Source organism: Balaenoptera musculus, chromosome 2, assembly GCF_009873245.2.
Source record: "Balaenoptera musculus isolate JJ_BM4_2016_0621 chromosome 2, mBalMus1.pri.v3, whole genome shotgun sequence".
NCBI classification, from domain to species: Eukaryota; Metazoa; Chordata; class Mammalia; order Artiodactyla; family Balaenopteridae; genus Balaenoptera; species Balaenoptera musculus.
The window spans coordinates 92,278,686-92,299,734 of NC_045786.1; the positions used below are offsets into that span (position 1 = coordinate 92,278,686).

Here is a 21,049-nt window from a genome sequence, read left to right on the forward strand (position 1 = left end):
GACATAATAGCACTCTATCTTGGGAAAACAGGGAAATAAACATTCACATGGAGGAAAGATTTTAAACCTTTCCCTGCTAAAACTAAATCCCATCTGGCCTGTTAAGCGTCTTAATGATGTTTGCCTGTACTATTACTAACAGTCACTATTAATTAGTTGACTATTTTTTGTTTTTCCTTCTAAACCTCTGCCTTTGATTTGGATTCTTAATCCTAATACCTAGTGACTTCAAGAACATTATATTCTCTTAGAAAAAGCTTGATGGTGAATGTCGTCAAGCTAGGTGCATATGGGCAGGGTCAGGGGCCGGGGACAGAGAAGCAAGCAGGAACATTTATTTTATATAAGCCAGGATTTCTCTGTCTTGGCACTATTGACATTTTGGGCCAGGTAACTCTTTGCTGGGGTGGGGGTCAGTCCTCTGCACTACAGGATGTTTAACAGCATCCCTGGTCCCTGCTAGATACCAGCAGCACCTCCCGTTTAACAACCAAAAATGCTGTCTCCAAACATGGCCAAATGTCCCCTGAAGGGCAAAACTGCTGCTGGTTGAGAATCATGGATATAAGCCAAAAAAAAGTAGAGTACTGTATTTTCTGATTATGAGCGTAAATACAGGAGTTACAAATATATAGAAAAGCTTAAGGGAAATTAAGATCCCTTGTAATCCCACTAACCAGAAATAACTATAATTTAAAAATTTGGTCCATCATTCCACACATTTTTCTATGTATGGGCTATATATTTTGGTTGAAACAAAAATGGGATCATATCATACACCTTATTTGTGGACATCCTTCCTTGTAATAAACTCAGCTTTACCATAATAATCATTTTTAAAGGCTGCACAGTATTTCACTGTATTTACTGTAATTGGAACAGTCTTCTATAATATTGTGATATTGTAAGTGAGATTCTCAAAGTGTGGTCCAGAGATCCCTGGAAGCCCCTGAGATCCTTTCACAGGGTATCTGCAACGTCAAAATTATTTTCGCAATAATCCTAAAATGTTAACTATCCTTTTTATTCTTATTCTCTCATTAATGTGTGATGGACTTTTCCAGAGACTACAGGATGTGTGATATCACAACAGACTGAATGCAGAAACAGACAAGACAATATAGTTTCTTCTACTAAAGCATTAGAGATTACAAAAATGTAAAACAATGCATTAACAATATCTGCAAAAATGTGAAACAATGCCACTCTTTCTTACATTTATTTTGTTTTGGAAAATAGTTATTTTCCATTAAAAAATGTTATGTAGGTTTGCATGTAATGAGTTTGTTATTTTAAAATAAGTATTTTTAAAATGTTTACATTTTAATTTCTAACATAATTATTGATAGATATAATCCACATAAACAAAGCTCTTTGGGGTCCTCAAATAATTTTTAAGGGTATAAAGGGGTTCTGAAACCAAAAAGTTTGAGAACTGCTATTATAAACAGTGCCTTGATAGACATCTTTGTACATATCCCTATGGAATAATTTTACTATAAATTCCTAAAGTGGAATTGCTGGGTCAATTTTTTTTTTTTTTAAGTTTTAGTTTTTAGGCTTTTAACTTTGTTTAATTCCTATCCAGAGAGTTGAACCAATTTGCATTCCTATGATGAGTATGTGAGATCTTTTCTTAGAATATTATAATTTCCCAGAATATTAGATCTTTCAAAACCACTGACAAAACACTACTGAAATTCACTGATTAACAGACCAAATAAGATAATGGCAGATAGATTTTGGTTCCTTAGGCTTTTCAAAATGATAAAAATTTTTTTGACATGTTATGAAGGACAAATGTTGAAAGTCAGTTATAACTAGTCTTATGTAGGGGGTCATATACTTAAACTTCTGAGTTATTCAGAAGCAATAGAATGGTTCAATAAAAGTTATCCTGACCCATCTTTATTTCCCAAAAGGATCAAACTGACTTTTAAAATAAATGTATGGTAATTCTAGATAGGCAGTTGCAGCTGGTTTTCTGGGTGTTTGTTTACTAAGTTACCTGATAGTCCTCTCATCACTGACTTTAGTCCTCAGTTTCTGCACAACATGGTCCACGAGATCAGACTCCAGCACACGTTTCTCTGTTTGCCTTTCCTTCTCAAAAGACTTAACCTTAAAAAGAATGAAACAGATCCATCATTTCTGAAGCCAACAGGCTGAAGAGTACTATAGTAAGTCTACTAAGTCAACAGTTTAGGTTGATGGCTCTTAACCAGGGGTGATTTTGCTCCCCACAGGACATCTGGCAATGATTAGAGACACCTGTGGTTGTGACAGCTGAGGGGGGCGCTACTGGCATCTAGTGGGTAGATGCTAGGGATGCTGCTAAACATCCTACGACGCACAAGACAGGAGCCCCAGAAAGAAGTATGTAGCCCCAAATGTCAAAATGCGGCTGCCGAGGAACCCTGGTCTAGATCAGAATAGCTTATTATAGGTGACAGAATTGAAAAAAAAAAAAAAAAAAAAAAAAGCCAAGACGAACCAGCTCCTATTTCATTTGATTCTTTCACATATTTTCCCTCTTAAACATCCTCAGGTCAGTCACCAAGGTTTCTACAACTCCTTGCCCCCTCCTTTCCAAACCCTAGTCCAGTCATCCCACTTTTACAGTGCCTATCTTTTCATCTTCACTCCCATGGCCAACACCCTGCCTTGGCTTGGGATAGCCTGATATCCTGCCCTCAGCTACCCCATCTCCAATTTTCCCTCACTCCATTCCATGCTACATATCCCTGCAGATGAATTTTTCTCACATACACCCTGATGTCCCCTTCTGTCCAAAAACATACACTGGCTCCCCCACTAACTGCTAAATCAAGTCCAAATTCCTTGGTTGGGCATTTTGGCTCTCCTTGATCTAGCTAGAACCATTCTCTCCTGCTGAAGTGCCCTCCTCCACAATCCTGCTTCACCCCAAATGCTTCACCCCTTCACTAATCAGGGTAATACCAGAAGAGTTCTCTGCTGGCCTGCCTCTATCTTTGGGACAATTCTACTGAAAGAACTACCATTACCATTGCTATTCCTTTGCTTAAAAGGCCTTTTTAGCACGTACCTATATCCTGCCCATCCATGAGGGTCCAGCATTAATCCCACCTCCATTCTGAAGAGTTCCCTGCTACCTCTGTAGTAACCTCTCAGGCTGATGAAACCTCAGAGAACTTTCTTGTTGGACTCTCATGGCACTGAGCATTTTCAAGCTCACAGTCGTGCATGAATGTCTTCTGTTCCCTGCTGGATTATAGGAGCCTTGACAGCAGGGCCTGTGGCTTAAATGTCCCTGCATCCATGGTGGCCCTAAATTCAATCCCTCCTACACTGTGAATGCTTAATAATGCACTTGCTAAGTGGGTGAATGAAGTGATGTCTTGCTCTTCAAATATGAAGATGATGCTATTGACCCACCACTAACAGAGGCAGAAGAGTCAGAAGAGCTGGATGGGCTGGAACAATGTACTAAAATGAACAACATCACATTTAACAGCGATAAATGTGAAGTCCTGTCATCAAGCCTCATTGTAGAAGGCTGGTCAGACGTGGTGAGGACTGTGAAAAGGCCAGTGGGTTTTAGCTGATGATAAATTCAGGATGAGCCAAAAGAACTGCAGGGTTGCTAAAGTTAGTTCGCTTGTAGGCTGTATTAGGAGAAATATGTTATCTAGATTGAGGGAGGGCACAGACCCTCCTCATGTAGTCAGAACATGCTTACAGCACTCTGTAGAACTCTAGTATCACATTTAAGGACAGACATTGACAAAGTTAAGTGTGTCTAGAGGAGGTTAACTAGGAGGGTCAAGGATTTGGAAATCACATTATGAGGAATGGCTTAAGTAACTGGAGTGTTTAAACCAGAAAAGAGGACACTTAAAGTGGCATGGCAGTGGTCTCCTAAAATTTATGTGATGGTAGTAAGAGAAGGAGGAAGAATTAGACTTGTTATTTTGACCATTCTGGAGGGCAGAACTAGGACCAGTGCATGTAAATTTGGGGAAGCAGATTCTGATTCAAGTTTTTAAAATTTGCTAATCATTATAGCAGTGGGTTACGACGCTGGAATTATCCAGCAGAGGCTAGACGATCATCTATTGGTAATATTACAGGAACAATCACTGCTCTGGAAGGGGCTTGATCGGTAGGACTTAGGGTCATTTATGATTTTGTGACTAACAAGCAGACTAGTAGTGGGGACTTACAAATCTTCCCATGAAGAAGTAACTACTGTAACAACTGCCTTTCTGCCTTAAACAACTAGAAAACCAGACAAAATATATAAACAGTGTTTTTCAGACATTGGACAACCACCAGTGGAGGACTGTTATCCCGAGAGGAGGGAAACAAACAAAGTGAGTCTACAAGTGCCCCAGATTACCATGCTGAGGAAGTCTGCAGATGGCAGGGCAGGGGGGAGGAAGCTAAACAGAGGCCAGGAGTTTTGCCGAGCTGGGGAGACTGTAGTTTAGGGAGGCCACGATGGCCAGAAACTGTGGGGCAGAGGACTGAAGAGGAGAGAGCTACACATAGAGAAAGAAAGATTTCTGAAGCTCTGCAGAGAAGTCCACTCACATCTTTGAAAGAGAAGTGGTCTGTGCATGGGTGAGAGGGAACTATCCAAGGCTGGGGAAACAACCAACAGACGTGAGTAGGCATAATAATTTCTGAAATCCACAGGGCCAGGAATAGTTCTTGTTCTTACCAGAGCAGAGAGACCTCATGACACATGGGGCCTCAGGCAGAATCCTCCAAGGGCACTGCCTTAGGAGTGGGGCTAAATTAGACCTAGACTAAAGGCTGCCCAGGCCCTGCCCTAACAAAACTTAAAGTCAAGCCTAGAAAGGGTCAAACAGAATCCAAGGATCTTAACTACATCCCAGAACAGAGTCCAACAGTATTTGCAGGAACATAAGAAAACCCAGCACCAAAAAATGTAAAATTCATAATGTCCAACAACCAACCAAAAATTACTGGGCATACAAAGTGGAAGGAAAATACAACTCATAACCAGGAGAAACATCAATAGACAGAAACAGATCAGAAATGTCAAGATGATGGAATTAAAAATGACTATTATAAATCTTATAAAGAATATAAAGGAAACAAGAACCATGATGAGGAAAGAAATGGAAGACATTAAAAAAAAAAAAAGACACAGGGCTTCCCTGGTGGTGCAGTGGTTGAGAATCTGCCTGCTAATGCAGGGGACACGGGTTCGAGCCCTGGTCTGGGAAGATCCCACATGCCACGGAGCAACTAGGCCCGTGAGCCACAACTACTGAGCCTGCGCGTCTGGAGCCTGTGCTCCGCAACAAGAGAGGCCGCGATAGTGAGAGGCCCGCGCACCGCGATGAAGAGTGGCCCCCGCTTGCCACAACTAGAGAAAGCCCTCGCACAGGAGCGAAGACCCAACACAGCCAAAAAAAAAAAAAAAAAAAAAAAGACACAAATGTAACTTGTACAGATGAAAAAACTACAATATCTGAAATAAGAAATGCACTGGATGGGATTAATAGCATATAAGATATTGCAGACAACATAAGTGAATGATCCAGAATAAAGCATAGACAGCGAGAAAAAACAAACAAAACCCACCAAAAACAGAGCCTCAGTGAGGTGTGGGGCAAGAGCAAATGATTAACATACTGTAATCAGAGTCCCAGAAGGAAAAGGGACAGAACAATATTTGAAGAAATAATGTCTGAAAAGTTTCCAAATTTGATGAAAACTATAAATCTACAGTTCAAATCTACAGTTCTAATACCAAGTATTAGAACATAAAGAGTATCACATTGAGGCACGTCATATTCAAATTGCAGTAAACCAGTGACAAAAGAAAATCTTGAAAAGGTGCCAGAAAATAAAAAGAAACATTATATACAGAGATCAAAGCAGACTTTTAAACTATCAGGTCAGAAAACAATAAAACCCGTGTTCAAAGTGCAAAAAGAAAAAAATGTAAATTGTGAGTTCTATACACAGAAAAATTACCTCTCAAAAATGAAGGTAAAACGAAGACTTTCTCAGACCAGTAAGAGTTGAGAGAATTCATTACCAGCACTAATCAGAAATATTAGGAAATTCTTCAGGCATAAAGAAAATGAAATCAGAATGATATCTGGCTGAACACAAAGGAACAAACAGTTCTAGAAATGGTAAATATAAAGGACATTCCTCCCTTATTTTAAAACCTCTTTAAAAGATAACTGACTAATTAAAAGCAAAATACTTACAATGTACTATGAAGTTAATAACATATGTAGAAAAATATTGGCCACAATAGCACAAAGGATGAGAGAGGGGAAATGGAAATATTGTTTTAAGGTTCTTACAACAATACATGAAGGTATATAATATTTTTGAAGGTAGAATGTGATGATGTTAAAGATGTATACTATAAACCCTAGAGAAGTCTCTAAAAAAATCCCACCAAAAATAAGAGTTATAGTTAGTAAACCAATAGTAGAGATAAAATGGAATAAAAGCTATTCAATCTAAAAAGAAGGCATGAAAAGAGAAAAAAATGGAAAAAAAGAACAGTTGGAACAAACAGAAAACAAATAGTAAAATGGTAGATTTAAACCCAACCATTTCAATAACTGCACCTCATATTAATGGTCTAACCACTTCAATTAAAAGGCAGGATTGTGGGCTTCCCTGGTGGCGCAGTGGTTGGGAATCTGCCTGCCGGTGCAGGGAACACGGGTTCGAGCCCCGGTCTGGGAGGATCCCACATGCCGCGGAGCGACTGGGCCCGTGAGCCACAATTACTGAGCCTGCACGTCTGGAGCCTGTGCTCCGCAACAAGAGAGGCCGCGATAGTGAGAGGCCCGCGCACCGCGATGAAGAGTGGCCCCCGCTTGCCGTAACTAGAGAAAGCCCTCGCACAGAAACGAAGACCCAACACAAGCCATAAATAAATAAATAAAATTAAAAAAAAAAAAAAAAAAAAAAAAAAGGCAGGATTGTCAGAGTGGATACAAAACAAACTTCAATTAGTGACTGTCTCTAAATCCAAATTTAGCAGATTGAAGAAAAAAAAAAAAAGAATGGAAATCAATAAAATAGGAAATGAATGAACAAAAAATAGAGAAAAATCAATGACATCAAAAGCTAGTTTTCTGAAAAGACAAAATTGATAAGTCTCTAGCCAGAGTGATCAGGGGAGAAAAAGGGAAGACATAAATTACCAATATCAGGAATGAAAGAGGGGATATCACTATAGATCCTACAGATAGTGAAAGGGAATATCTGAAAACTTAGGTGAAATGGAAACATTCTGAGAAAGATACAAACTACCAAAACTCATTTAAGGAGAAAGGCAATCTGATAGCTCTTTACCTAGGCCCCTGTGGTTTTACCAAACATTTGAGGAACTCTACCAAATATCTGAGGATGAAATAATGCCAATTCTACACAAAGTTATCCAGAGAACAGAAGATCCTACTAATTTATGAAGCCAACATCACTCTGCTATAAAAAGCAGACAAACACGTTATAAGAGAAAAACAAGGGGAAAATATGTTGATTTTTTTCTTTTAAAAATAGAAATAAAGGTTATGAGGTGATATATTTATGAGCATTTTTATTTATTTATTTATTTTTGGTTGGGTTTTTTTTTAACATCTTTATTGGAGTATAATTGCTTTACAATGGTGTGTTAGCTTCTGCTGTATAACAAAGTGAATCAGCTATATGTATACATATATCCCCATATCCCCTCCCTTTTGCATCTCCCTCCCACCCTCCGTATCCCACCCCTCTAGGAGGTCACAAAGCACTGAGCTGATCTCCCTGTGCTATGCAGCTGCTTCCCACTAGCTACCTGTTTTACATTTGGTAGTGTATATATGTCCATGCCACTCTCTCACTTCGTCCCAGCTTACCCTTCCCCCTCCCTGTGTCCTCAAGTCCATTCTCTACGTCTGCGTCTTTATTCCTGTCCTGCCCCTAGATTCGTCAGAACCTTTTTTTTTTTTTTTTAGATTCCATATATATGTGTTAGCACATGGTATCTGTTTTTCTTTCTGACTTCCCTCTGTATGACAGACTCTAGGTCCATCCACCTCACTACAAATAACTCAATTTCGTTTCTTTTTATGGCTGAGTAATATTCCATTGCATATATGTGCCACATCTTCTTTATCCATTCATCTGTCAATGGACACTTAGGTTGCTTCCATGTCCTGGCTGTTGTAAATAGTGCTGCAATGAACATTGTGGTACATGACTCTTTTTGAATTATGGTTTTCTCAGGGTATATGCCCAGTAGTGGGATGAGCATTTTTAGTTAAATGCAACATAGTAGAATTGGTTAGGAAGTAGCCAGAGGATATGCCAACCAGCAGGTATCAGCTATAGTTATTATTATTATTTTCGTAGATGGTCAAAGGGAACAAGGGGAAAAAAGTAGGGAAAATAACTAGCCATAGTTTTTTCATTTTTATTTTTTTTTGAGTTCAAAGAAAAGTGTTTAGATTCAGATTCTCTCTCCCTTATTTTATACACTTTCTCCAAAAACAGGCCTAGCAATTCAAAAGGAGAATGAAATAATGTATTTCCACCCCACAACCAAGGGCAGGACCTCAGTGGGAAGGTTGGGTGCTCCACGGTTAATACTGTTTGGGAAATCTGACTGTTGAATTGTGAAAGATTTCCTCTGGTCTTTACCTTGACATGGTTTCCTTCTTTATCTGAGACAAGGGCCACATAGGTGATTTCATGATGTCTGCAGTACTCCTGTAATTCCTCTTGGGACTGAAACAAATAAACACAGAACAGCTAGAACAGCTTCAAGTAATTAACGAGAATGAAAACACTGTGTTCAGTGGATTCTCAAAGTGAATAACTAAACATGCTGATTTCAGGGTTTATATAAATATTAAATATATAAATATTAAGCAAGAAGAGTACAGAATTCAAAGGAGGAATAAGACTTCTTTTGCTTTCCTTGCTTTCACTATTGTTCTAAGGGGCCATGCCATTCAATGTGGTCAGGACACAGTAAGAGGTTTTCAGAAGCTTCACATCTTGATAGAAGGTGCCAAAAATTACACACACACACAAAGAGTGAAAAGGCCTTTGGGGAAAGCAAAGGCAACAAAAGAAATAGAAGGTGAAAAGCAGAACTGAAGCATAAAGCAAAGAAGCATCAGAGCAGAGAAGCCTGCAGGGGATGCCCCTGTGCAGGGCTGAAGTCACCGTTACTGAGCTTGTAATTTTACTTTAGGACAGAACACTTCTCTAACAATTTATGAAACAAGTAAACAAATGGCATAGGATACTGTTCTGTCAAATGACTATAATTTATTGCTCAGCATACTTCTGATATCAATTTTTACATAACACACACAAAAATGGAGAGCAGCAGCTCTTGGCAGGTAATGTGGAAGAAGCAGGTGGGAGGGTGGGGTTCTGTTTCCCTGGGCATCTCTTCACTCTCTGGGGCACCACAAGTGTGGGTGAACGTGTGAACAACTCGGAGGACCACCTGGGAGTGCAGCCCCTTCTGTGATCTGCTTGTACAGAAGTTAGTCATCTAAAGGCCCCCCTTTCTAAAGGGTAGGCAGGTGCTCAGTGGTGCCATTTTCCTCACCTCCACACCCAGAGCAAGTGTTAGGCCTGCTGTGGGAGGTCTGAAGATATAAAGCTACAAACACACTAAACACAGAATGCGTTTGGGAAGTGTGCTAGGCTGGATAATGGCCCCACAATGATGTCCACATCCTAATCCCTGGGAACCTGTGACTATGTTACCTTATATGGTAAAAGGGACTTTGCAGATTGGTTAAAGTTAAAGATCTTGAGATGGGGAGATTATCCTGGGTTATCTGGATGGGCCCAGTATAATCACAAGGGTCCTGGTAAAAGGGAGACAGGAGGGTCAGTTAGAGATGGAAGGACAGAAGCATAGCGTAGAGAGGAAAGAAGATGCCACCCTGCTGAGTTTGAAGATGGAGGAAGGGGCCATGAGCAGGAATGCAGGAGGCTTCTAGGAGCTGGAAAAGGCAAGGAAGTGGATTCTCCTCCTAAAGCCTTCAGGAGGAACCAGCCTTATCAGACACCTTGATTTTAACCCAGTGAAACGGATTTCAGCCTTCTGAATTCCAGAAATGTAAGATAATAAGTGTTGCTTTAGACCACTAAGTTTAAGGTAACAATCAGAAACTCATAGAGGAAGCAACTGAAACCACACAGATAAAGAGTTTGGCAGAAACTAAAGCCGTGGAGGATGATTTGCTATTGAAGCCACGACTATGTGCACTCCACTCACAGGTGCTTTTTGTCTCATTACCTGTGACCAGTCATACATGATTTCTGCTGTGATTCCCGCTGACCAGAGTTTCTGGGTTAGGTTGATGGCCCTGGACATGGACATCTGGCCAACACTTACAACGAGGAGGTCACAAGAGCTTACTGTAACCTGCAGCAGAAACAGAGTGATTACATTTAGAGGAGGGAGACTGTGGGCATGTATGTGAGGCCAAGGAGGCAGCGCTCATGTGAAAACAGGCATCTTAAAATTGTGTACAGCTACATAAATGCAAAAGTCTTCGCTTCAAATGACATGGTTAAAAAAAAAGACACAGTCAAAAAACTTTTATATTAGTCTTTTAAGATAGGGTAGTTGAAATTATTTCTAAGTCATCAGAAAGACATTCTTTTTTCTCTGGGAAAACTAATCTTGCCTGAAACAGGGAAAAAACCATTTCTAGCTTTGTAGAGTACAGCAGTATTTATGAACAAAGGGCTTTGATATGAGTCTGCTAACAAGTGTAATATCTCACATTTACATAGCATATTACAGATGAGGAGAGTAAGGCTAGTGGACTAAGGTCCCCCAGCTAAGATCAGAGGCTAAGTACTCACACCAAGATTTAGGCTTGTCTCTCACGGCAAAGGTAATCTCCCAAAACCTCAGTCTATAGCTACCACATCTAAGGCTCCATGTGAATGACTACAAAATGAAAGACAACTCAAAGCACACTGGAAAGCAAAGCTGGAACTTACAGGTTCTTCCATGTTGAGGACAGCAGCAGTTATCTTGTCTATGGCTATGCTGACGCCAATGGCAGTAGGAACTGGCCCCAGAGCCTGTGGTCCTCTAAACAGGGGGATCTGTGGAGAGAGACACACAGCTCTGGTTATGAAATGGAGACGAAAGTGTGATTATAGGAAAAGCAACGATTTGCACTCTAACAGCAACTTATCAGAGGGTTCAACAAAATAAAGTGTGTGTGTGTGTGTGTGTGTGTGTGTGTGTGTGTAGCAAGAGAGAAGAGCAAGCGCACATGTCACTTCATGAATGCTGATGAATGTTGCATCTAGCTCTGCACTGTTCAATCTGGCAGCCACTAACCACATGGGGCTTGAGCATTTGAAATGTCTAATCCGAATTCACATGTGCTGTACATGTAAAACATACTGGTTGCAAAGATTCAGAATGGAAAAGAATGTAAATTAGCTCCTTGATAATTTTTAAATGTTTGATCACATGTTGAAATAGTATTCTGGGTATACTGGGTTAAATAAATGCTAATTATAAAGATGTAGAAAAAAATGTAAAATAACTCCTTAATTAAAAAATTTTTGATTACATGCTTACATATTATTTTGGATATATTAGGTTAAATAAAATAGATTATTACAATTAATTCCACCTTTTTCTTTTTACTTACTTTATGTTACTAGACAATTTAAAGTTGCACACATAGGTTCTAGACCAAGATGGGTAGGTACATTTCTCCCTATTCCTCCTGCTAAGCTAAAGCCCCTGGACATTACATATAAAACAAACATCAGACAACTCTGAAAGTGGAGAGGAGATGGCAGGCTGACCGGGGACCATGGGATCTGAGGAACGACATGTGGTGAGTTCCCTGGGTTTGGTTTTTGCCTCATATACTCTGGACTGGGTGCTGGAGAAACTGTCAACCCAGAAATGCCAAGGAGAACAAACAAGAGAGCCCCAAGGAAAACCCGCTGTCTCTGGTCAAAAGACCCAGAAAGGGGCAACCCAGCAAGACAGAAAACTTTTAGACAAGATCTGCCCCTGCTCCAGTCAAACATCACAGCAAAAGCACAGACACTCCCACTCACAAAGGCTGAGTGCGGGCCAACACATTCACCCTTTCCCAGATGTAAGGAGGCCCCCGCCAAGTCCCAGCAGGGCGGCATCTGAGAAAACTAAATGGGGAGCCAGGGCTTTCCTATCTGCCTGGGAGTAATGCTTCCCCCAGCGGTGTCAGTGGAGACCAGGACCCCTAGGATCCCCGACTTCCAACCACACCCAAGCAGTAACAAGGCCCTCCTCCCCTCTGGGGTGGTGCCAGAGGAGGCTGAGTGGGAAGCTGGAACCTTCGCCACTATCCAGCGGTAACAAGGCCACCTGCCAACTCCCCCATCCCCCCACCCCTCCACTATACTCTCAGTGGAGGCGTGCGGGAAGTGGTAACAAGGCACCCGTCCCACGCTCCGGATGTAGAGGAAGGCCGAGTGAGAAACGTGGATCTTCACCCCCAACCGACATCAGCAAAGTGCCGCCCCCCCAGTACAGTATCAGAGGAGGCCTCCTAAACCAGAAGATCTAGGGAAGTTCCAGAATCTGATAACATAAGACTCAAAATGTCCAGAATACAACTGAAAATCACGTCTCATAACAGGAACCAGGATCTCAAAGTGAATGAGAAAATCAACAGGCACTAACAAGATGACATAGATGTTGGAGTTATCTGGCAAGGATTTTAAAGCAACCAGCATAAAAATGCTACAACAAGCATTATAAATAGGCTCGAAACAAATTAAAAAAATGGAAAGTCTCAGCAAAGAAGTAGAAGACAAAAAATTCACTGGATTGGCCCAACAGCATAAATGGAGATAACAGTGGAAACAGAGAAATTGAAGATAAAAATCAATCTAAACAACAGAGAAAACAGACTGGAAAGCAGAATGTCCCAGAACCACAGGAGCATAACATTTGTGTCATCAGAGTCCTAGAAGGAGAGAAAAAAGAAGGTAAAGCTGAAAAAAATTATAGAAGAAATAATGCCTGAAACACTCCTCCTCTGATACTATGCTGGATACTGGTCTAAGTTCCAGCTTCCCACTCAGCCTCCTACGGCACCACCCCAGCAGGGAGGGGGACCTTGTTTCTGCTTGGGTGTGGGTGGAAGTCGGGGATCCTGGCCTCCACTGACTCTGCTGGTGGGGGCATGGGGGGCACTGCCCCCAGGCAGATATGAAAATCCTGGCTCCCCATTTAGCCTTCTCTGATACTTGCTGGGGCTTGGTGGGGGACCCACATTAGCAAAAGACAAACCTATAGACTCAAGAAGCTGAGAAAATCCAAAACAAGATAAATCCAAAGAAAGTCAGGCCAAGATACATCATAATTAAACTTCAAACTAAAGACAGACAAAAAAAAAAATCTTAAAAGCATCGAGTGAGAATCATCTCTCCTATACGGGAAAAATAATTCAAATAACAGCAGATTTCTCATCAGAACCCAAAAATTTTGGGTAAATACAGTAGACTTTCTTGAGTTCCTCAGAGTTTGACATTGGAAGCAAAAAGCGCAACACTGTCTGATGTGGACCTCAGTGTATGCTGAGGAAATATTTAAGACAATTATAAATGGGGGATGGGGTAAGGGACACAGAGGGAGGTAAGGTTCTATATTCCATTTGTACTGTATCTCAGTTGTGGTCGTGGTTATGGGAATCTGCACATGTGATAAAAATGGCACAGAATTAGATACATACAGTGTATGGATGTCCACTTCCTGGGTTTGGTATTTTATTATAGTTATGCCAGCTTTCTGGAAGCAACTGGGTAAAATGTATACAAGACCTCTCTGTACTATCTTTGCAACATCCTGTAAACCTATAGTTATTTAAATGAAAGTTGAAAACATTACAAATGTAGTTCACAAGACATTTCTATTCCTAGGTGAAATATATATAGGTGTTCAATTATACCAGTGGTTCAATTTTTCTGTAGTTTTGAAAAATTTCAAAATAATGAGTCGAGGAAGAAATGAAATCAAGCCAGAACAAATCAACAAACACAGGGCAAGCCCTCACCAGCAGGTCATATCTGCCACCAGCTGCAAGGATTTCAGATATAGCCCTTTGCCTCCGTCTGATGAACGCCACAAACTGGAAGATGATTCCGCTGTGCTGTTGCACTTTGTAAACCAAGCCCAAATTGATCAAGACCTGTCAAGGGAAATGCCATACAAACGTGTCAAGGGCTCGAGATTTAGAATGTGCAATGCTGAAGACACCATTTTCCATCATCAGCATCAGAACAATCTATTTAGTATAAACAGAATATTCAGTAAGATCTGGCACACGGTCTGTTTAAACTATAGCCTGCCAAGTAAGAGAAGCTCTGTTCTCTTCAAGAATAACCACTTCTCTGAGGCTGACATAATAAGGATTGCCGCACAATAGGAATTGTGATGCTTGCAAAGAAATTCTGATCCAAGCCAAAATTATTACTAGATATCAAATGTTCCAAAATGTAGAAAGCAGCGTTCTTCTGGAAAAATAAAACTTACTAGCAATTACAAAATAAAACCCATTTCCTCCTTGTGCTATTATTAATGCTACAAATCTGTGCTGCCAGAATCAAACAGTTGCCAAACCTGTAACTTTATGCCAAGTTTCTTCAACAGTCCCACAACCTCCTCTAGGTCTTTTAAGCCATACTGCACCAACTGGGCAACACCCGTTTTCTGTTTTATTAATGAATTTATTGTTGGTGTCAGATCTTGCAGCTCTCCCTTCTGCTCAATAAATTTGTAGAGTCGACACAGCTGGAAAGCAAAGAGGCACAGTTAGCTTCCAAAATCCACGGCAAGAAAGACTCACTTTGCAGTGTGTTTCCTACGCGCAGGGGAGCATGGCAGAGCTTTTGTACCTCCGAAAGGGTGGATTTTGTGGTCAAGGGTAATTTTAATCTTTCCCACAATCCCGACTAAGGATTATCCTTTTCCAACAACTCTAAAGCACCTCGCAGAAGTGCTTTAGGTACCTACTCACAGTTAATTTTTAGTCACACACACTTATAGCAAATGCTGACCCCAGCAGAGCAGACCCTGGTACTAGCAGATCCTCCATTACATATTTTTAGGCCACTATTGCTCCCCTTTGCCTTCCTCACACTCATGAATTTCCATTACTACAGGCACGTCAGTGGGGAACAGGAAGGCAAAGTCTGACTCGTTCTAATACTACACTGAATTAGCCAGGAATTCCCCGTCCTCGCTTTGAATAATTCCTATTTGTAGCCTTGAGATGCAGTTTGGATACTGTCTCCTAGAGGCAGCCCCTGATTCTTCCTTCTCTCTGGCTCAGAGCTCACCCCAGATCCCAGCTCTCACCAGCTGTACTCCTCGTCTTCCCCAGGAGGGGGCAGTGGCTAATAATGACCCTGGCGCACAGCAGGTGAAAGAGGAAATAACTATGATCATAAAACCAGAAAAAAAGAATCCCAGGGGCTAAAGTGGAAACTAAGAAACAAAATTATAGCTACTTTGAGACTACAGGCAGGCAGAACCTAGTTCATCTGTAAGTTGGCACGTGGAACCAAAGAGCTGAATGAAGACTTTGTTTAATAATCATAAATCACTTGTATTTTAAAAAAATCTGAAAGTGTTAAAATCTATAATTTCTTTACTATATTAAAGATAAAAATTTTTAATTTTAAAATTACATCTTTGATTTTAAATTATTTTTTTCTTCTTAATAAAAAATTGTTTCTTTTCAATAAATGTTAACATTATATCACCCCATTAATAAACTACCAGAAGCACTAGAGTTAACACCCCCAGATTCTGGTTCTCACCCTATCATCAACTAACTCCATGTGACTTGGGATAAGTCACACATCTCTTTGGACCTTAGGTGCCTCATCCGTAAAATACGAAGACTGGGCCAGATATTTGAAACTCTCCTGCAATATTTCTCCTCCCTTTTCTAGTATCCTTAGAGTTCCCTTTTAAAATAATGAGAGTACCAAATGCCTATATTAGATACTAATTTTTCCATTTTGAACTACTCACACACACAACTTCAAATTAATGCTTAATATCAAATGACTAGTGGGTAGAGATTTAGCAAAAAGCAAAGAAGCTGACATTTTAGCAACCAATGCAGCTATCATGAGCAAGTGTGAAATATTTTGAAATGTGACATTAGTTCAAAGAACCTTTTGGGCTTGAACCTTTGGTTGGGTAAGGAGTCACTGAACTGGGCAGTTTCTTGGGCAGATCCTTTGTGTCATACACAGGACTGTTTCTGCACAGGCTATGTGCTGTGTACACATCTAGGGTATTATGTAAATACTGTTCTTCATATTAGAATATTATACCATTGGGTCACTTTGTAATTGTTAAGATCTCCTCTAATATTTAACATTTAAAATGTAATCTGGTTTAATTTCTAGAGCTCCTAGTGCTATGTATCTGGTTTACTTTCCCAACCTGCAAACTATCTGAGTGATTTCTTTAAACCACGGTGCCTGTGAAAGTTGTTTTAAAGAGCTGAGGGTAGACACACGCTGTATGGCTTTTAAAGGCCAATATGAATGAAGAAGTTGAAAGCAGTCTGTGGACTCTTCAACTGACTCCTCTTTATATCCCTAGCACTGTGCCTGACACACTGCAGGTGTCCCAAAATCTGAATGACTCTGCCTGGCCTGCATACGATCATGTATATATATTTTTTAAGTCTTTATTGAATTTGTTACAATATTGCTTCTGTTTTATGTTTTTGGTTTTTTGGCCACAAGGCATGTGGGACCCTAGCTCCCCGACCAGGGATCGAACCCTCACCCACCCCCCCGCCCCCGCATTGGAAGGCGAAGTCCTAACCACTGGACCATCAGGGAAGTCCCCGTACAATCATATTTTAATCTATCCCATAAGTGAATATTGCTCATCACCACAGGATTATGTAATTGAGTGTCAGACCAAGGTCGAGAAGGGTTCTGGGAAAGCAAAAAAAAAAAACCAAAAACTTCTCTTATATAAATATTCAGGAAAATGTAAGAAATCCCTGTTGTTTTCTGCTTTTCAGGGACTGAGTTAAGTGTGGGTGACTGTGTCAAAGATCTGGGCCCAACCTGATGCCTATAGAGAGAAATGACAAACCTGTTTACCCCATGAGATTTTCCTCATTGCCAATGAGAGCAAATGAACGATTTTAGGAGTAGGAAATGCCCAGAAAAGCAAGAGCTTTAATGCAGCTCTGAGGTGTTAGAAGACCAGGGGGCGGGGGGGGGGAAGCATGGGAGGTGGACAACCAAATGACTTGGCAGAGCTCTGTGCCTCAAACTAGTCCTGAAGCATCTGTTTCAGAAGAGGCCAAGCAGTATGAGGTCTCCTCAGCAGGAGGCTCCACCAAGCACAGCCTTTACCAGGGGTGTGAGAAAGAAGGATCTGGTGATCAGGGAGAAACAGGGTGATTACAGCACATTAAGGGGCAGCATGGAGAGGCATTCTTTGATCACGACGCTGGCTTCTCTTCCCCTAATCCCAGACGTTGCCATGGCACCTATCAACACTCAAGGGGAAAATTGTCTGAGGCAGTCGGGGGCACTGCTGCCTTACTGCAGCGAGAATTTGGTGGCATTTTCTGGTACCGCAAAATTACAGAGAGAGCTGTAATCACATTGTTAAAATGTACTTACACTATTCGATGACAAAGACAGATTACAAAATTTAGCTTCCACTTCTCTCCTCGTCAGCTTTTCGGTCTAATGGGGCAGAAAAAGGTAACAATGAGAGTCCCAAATTTGGCGCTGAACAAGATACAATTTCCAGGCTAATTCTGACAGGTGTATCCTTCATTTTGGACAAATGGCTCCTCATCATGAAGGATGGGTTAACTCTGATTAAAAAACATTTTTTCTCTCCACAATTCACATAAACTGTAACTAACATTGTCTTAAAATGTGAATACCCCTGACATAAAAGAATTAATAAGGGGAGAGCTGCACTTGCTGAATGGTGAGGTGACCCAGAGGTGGACAGGCTTAACCAGGGTGCTTATGTTGGACTGGGACGGAGTCAACCGATCCCCGTCCCCTAATGAAAGCCATGTGCGGACAGGCTCTGCGCGCCATCCCACGCTGGCAGGCAGGCTGCAGGATATGAACAAGAGTGATGGGAAGCCCTCTGCACCATCCCCGGGGGTTTCCGCCGGCGTCTCTCTGACACTATGTTGTATCTGTCCCTGCCAAACAGCAGCAGCACTTTGGGAGGAGAAAAGAACCACGAAGAAGCAAACAGTAAAGTTAGGGCCCCTGATGTGTCCCTGGCAGACGAAAGAAAAGCGAGTTGAGCTTCTGAGTGTACAAAAAAACAGTAAGCCGTTATGGACTTCCCCTGCTCGTCCTGCCTTAAGCATAGGCTGTCTGGCACTGTTAGCTATTGAATCTCCTGGATGTTCTTATTTTATAATAAATAGGATAATAATAAATAATATTTAACATGAAAAGAAATCAGAAAAGATAAGAAGGATACAATTCCATCCCAGCGCCGTAATATATAATACTATTTAAGCTTTTCACTGTTTCCCCTCCAGGCTTTGCACACATACTAGAGAGTAACGAACACTGTGATGTGGTTACATGAGGAAGAGTAACAGGAGGTGATGCTGCCCTAGTCCCACAGGAAGGAGGTGATAAACGAGGCCCCAAGAGAGGTCTAAACCAGTCTCCCCCAGTTCAACCAATCCAAGTCTATAAGTGACTTTACTGATAAGCTCAGACAGGTTGGAAGAAATAAGGGCAGGGCATAAGTCTTTTACTCTCAAAACTAACACTTCCCTTTCTTGGTCTCTCTAAAGGACAGTAACAGTGCTTGTGAGATTAGAGTGAGTTAATCCATGTAAAGGGCTTAGAACAATGCTTGGCACATAAATATTGAGCATGGCATATGTTCAATAAAGGTTAACTCTTCTTAAAAATTATTACTGGCAAGTATCGGGACCAACTACTCAGTGATTTTTTTGCCTCCAGAAGTAGGTTAGTGAAGAACTCTATTATATTTTAAATTAAATAAGATAATTCAATCTTCAGAAGTTACCCTTAAAAAAACACCCTGGAGGTCACTAGTAGCACAAGGCTTAGTACAGAATAAAAGCTCAACCAACACTTGTTAACTGTTGACAGAATCAAAGCCAGTCGGTTCTTTTACCTTAGAGCAATAAGGGAAGGAGATAAAAGTCCCAATTCAGTTTCATGGTTACATCACTAAGAAAATACCCATGAACTATTATTATCCTTCAATATCAACTCAAAGTAATTAAATGCTTACCACAGCATCATACAGAATAACATAGACTTGACTGAGTTTATCTTCTGGGATCCCACAGTGTAAGAGTATTGCTTTCAGTAACATGGTATGGTTCAAGTAAATACTGTAGTTTCTTTCCTAGGATAGAGAAATTATTATTATTTTCATTATAAAAGCAATACATGCACATGACCAAATCTAGAATCTTATCACCAATTCACCAACCTGACACAATGGAAGGACTGAATTTTAGCATAGTGCCTTCTAGTTTACTTTTTCATATACATTCTTCATGCACTGTTGTGGTCAGAGTATAATATAATTTAATACTTTATTATACGCCTCAGAAATACTTTGGTCTCCAGCTATGTTCAAAGGCCTGAGCGAGCCGACACAGATTTCAAAGAGGGAGAGGACCTGGTTCAACAGTGACTGACCTATAAGCCCGGCTGGTGGAATATAAGCACACAAGTCAATCAATGAGCATCTGCAGGGTGGCGAGCCGTGTGCTAAGCCAGGTGCAGGGGGAGAAAGGGCCCCAACTGCAGCTGGATAGAGAGGTCCTTCCGGACAGGGGCACACCGTGACTGATGGGTGTTCACGGTGGCGGGGTGAACAGGGCGTGTGTGCGGGATGGAGAGGAAAGGCGGAGGAGAGCCACCACTGTGCTCACAGCAGCCTCCACTGGCTGGGTAGTCCACAGAGACTATGCAAAGTGAAGCTGGTTGTTAAGAGCCTGGGTGTAGGAGGCAGCTGAGGGGTCTCAACATGCTCAAAGCATCCTAGGAAACTTAGGCTAATTCCTCAAATTTTGTAAGAATGGATGGAGAAACAACACCCTCCCCCCAACCAAAGAGACAAAAACAAAACCCGCTCTGGTCAAGGCAGAGGTAAGAGCCTGAGACAAGTCTCAAAAGCTACATCAGACTTTCCCGGGGACTTGAGTAACAATGTGATTCACCGCCAGCACCATCTGAGGAGCAGTCCTGCGGTCGTGGCTTTCCCACGGCACTCGGCAGAGGACTCTATCTAGCGGGATAACCTTGGGATGTTAGGAGATGGGGAGGAACCTGAAGTGCTGGAAACTCCTGGATGATTTCATAGATGGTGTAGATGATTTCAGCGGTGGGCAGAGAGCTGTTGGTGGTAGAGGTGACGATATCAAACGCACATTCCAGAAGTTCTTTGGGATGAAATCGGTCTAATTTGCGAGGTCTGAACACGCGTTCTATGCAGTATCTGGAGAGAGAAACCCGCATTTCTAAGGTCATTGCTTACTGCAGGGGTCCCCAGCCGGCAGCACAGCAGCAGGTGAGGAGCCGGTGAGTGAGCAAAGCTTCATCGGCCACTCCCCGTCGCTCCCATTACCGCCTGAATCATCCCCATCACCCACCCCCCGTCCGTGGAAAAACTGTCTTCTATGAGACCGGTTCCTGGCGCCAAAAGGTTGGGGACTGCTGGCTTACTGGAATTAAATATGTGTAAGAGATTGTTGAATAAGATAAAATAAACAAATGTGAAAAAATTAATCAGTAGTATGATTAAGAAAACATAAAGATAGATGTGCCCAGAATAGTCTTGCCTTGTGATCTAGGTTCCAATTCCCGGTGTTGCCACTATTAAACTACAGGGCTTAATTTTTTTTTTTTTTTTAATGTCTGAAATAGAGATGAAATTACAATCAAAAATAATTTTATCTTAAGTGTTTGCTTTCTACACAGTGATCCCCACACCTTAGGACTA

The 21,049-nt window shown here is 41.3% G+C and overlaps 1 protein-coding gene across 3 annotated transcripts in view; it reads right to left on the reverse strand.

The window, feature by feature from the left end:
* Positions 1-21,049, reverse strand: part of EIF2AK4 (eukaryotic translation initiation factor 2 alpha kinase 4) — a 108,401-nt gene that overhangs the window by 5,749 nt on the left and 81,603 nt on the right. For all 3 annotated transcript variants that reach the window (XM_036842668.1, XM_036842666.1, XM_036842667.1), the window contains 9 exons: positions 20,377-20,545; positions 19,328-19,444; positions 17,698-17,763; positions 14,651-14,821; positions 14,085-14,219; positions 11,014-11,121; positions 10,298-10,426; positions 8,674-8,760; positions 2,009-2,121 (listed from right to left, as the gene is read on the reverse strand). In XM_036842668.1, coding sequence (XP_036698563.1) covers positions 2,009-2,121; positions 8,674-8,760; positions 10,298-10,426; positions 11,014-11,121; positions 14,085-14,219; positions 14,651-14,821; positions 17,698-17,763; positions 19,328-19,444; positions 20,377-20,545 — 1,095 coding nt within the window. The remainder of the gene's footprint in view (positions 1-2,008; positions 2,122-8,673; positions 8,761-10,297; positions 10,427-11,013; positions 11,122-14,084; positions 14,220-14,650; positions 14,822-17,697; positions 17,764-19,327; positions 19,445-20,376; positions 20,546-21,049) is intronic.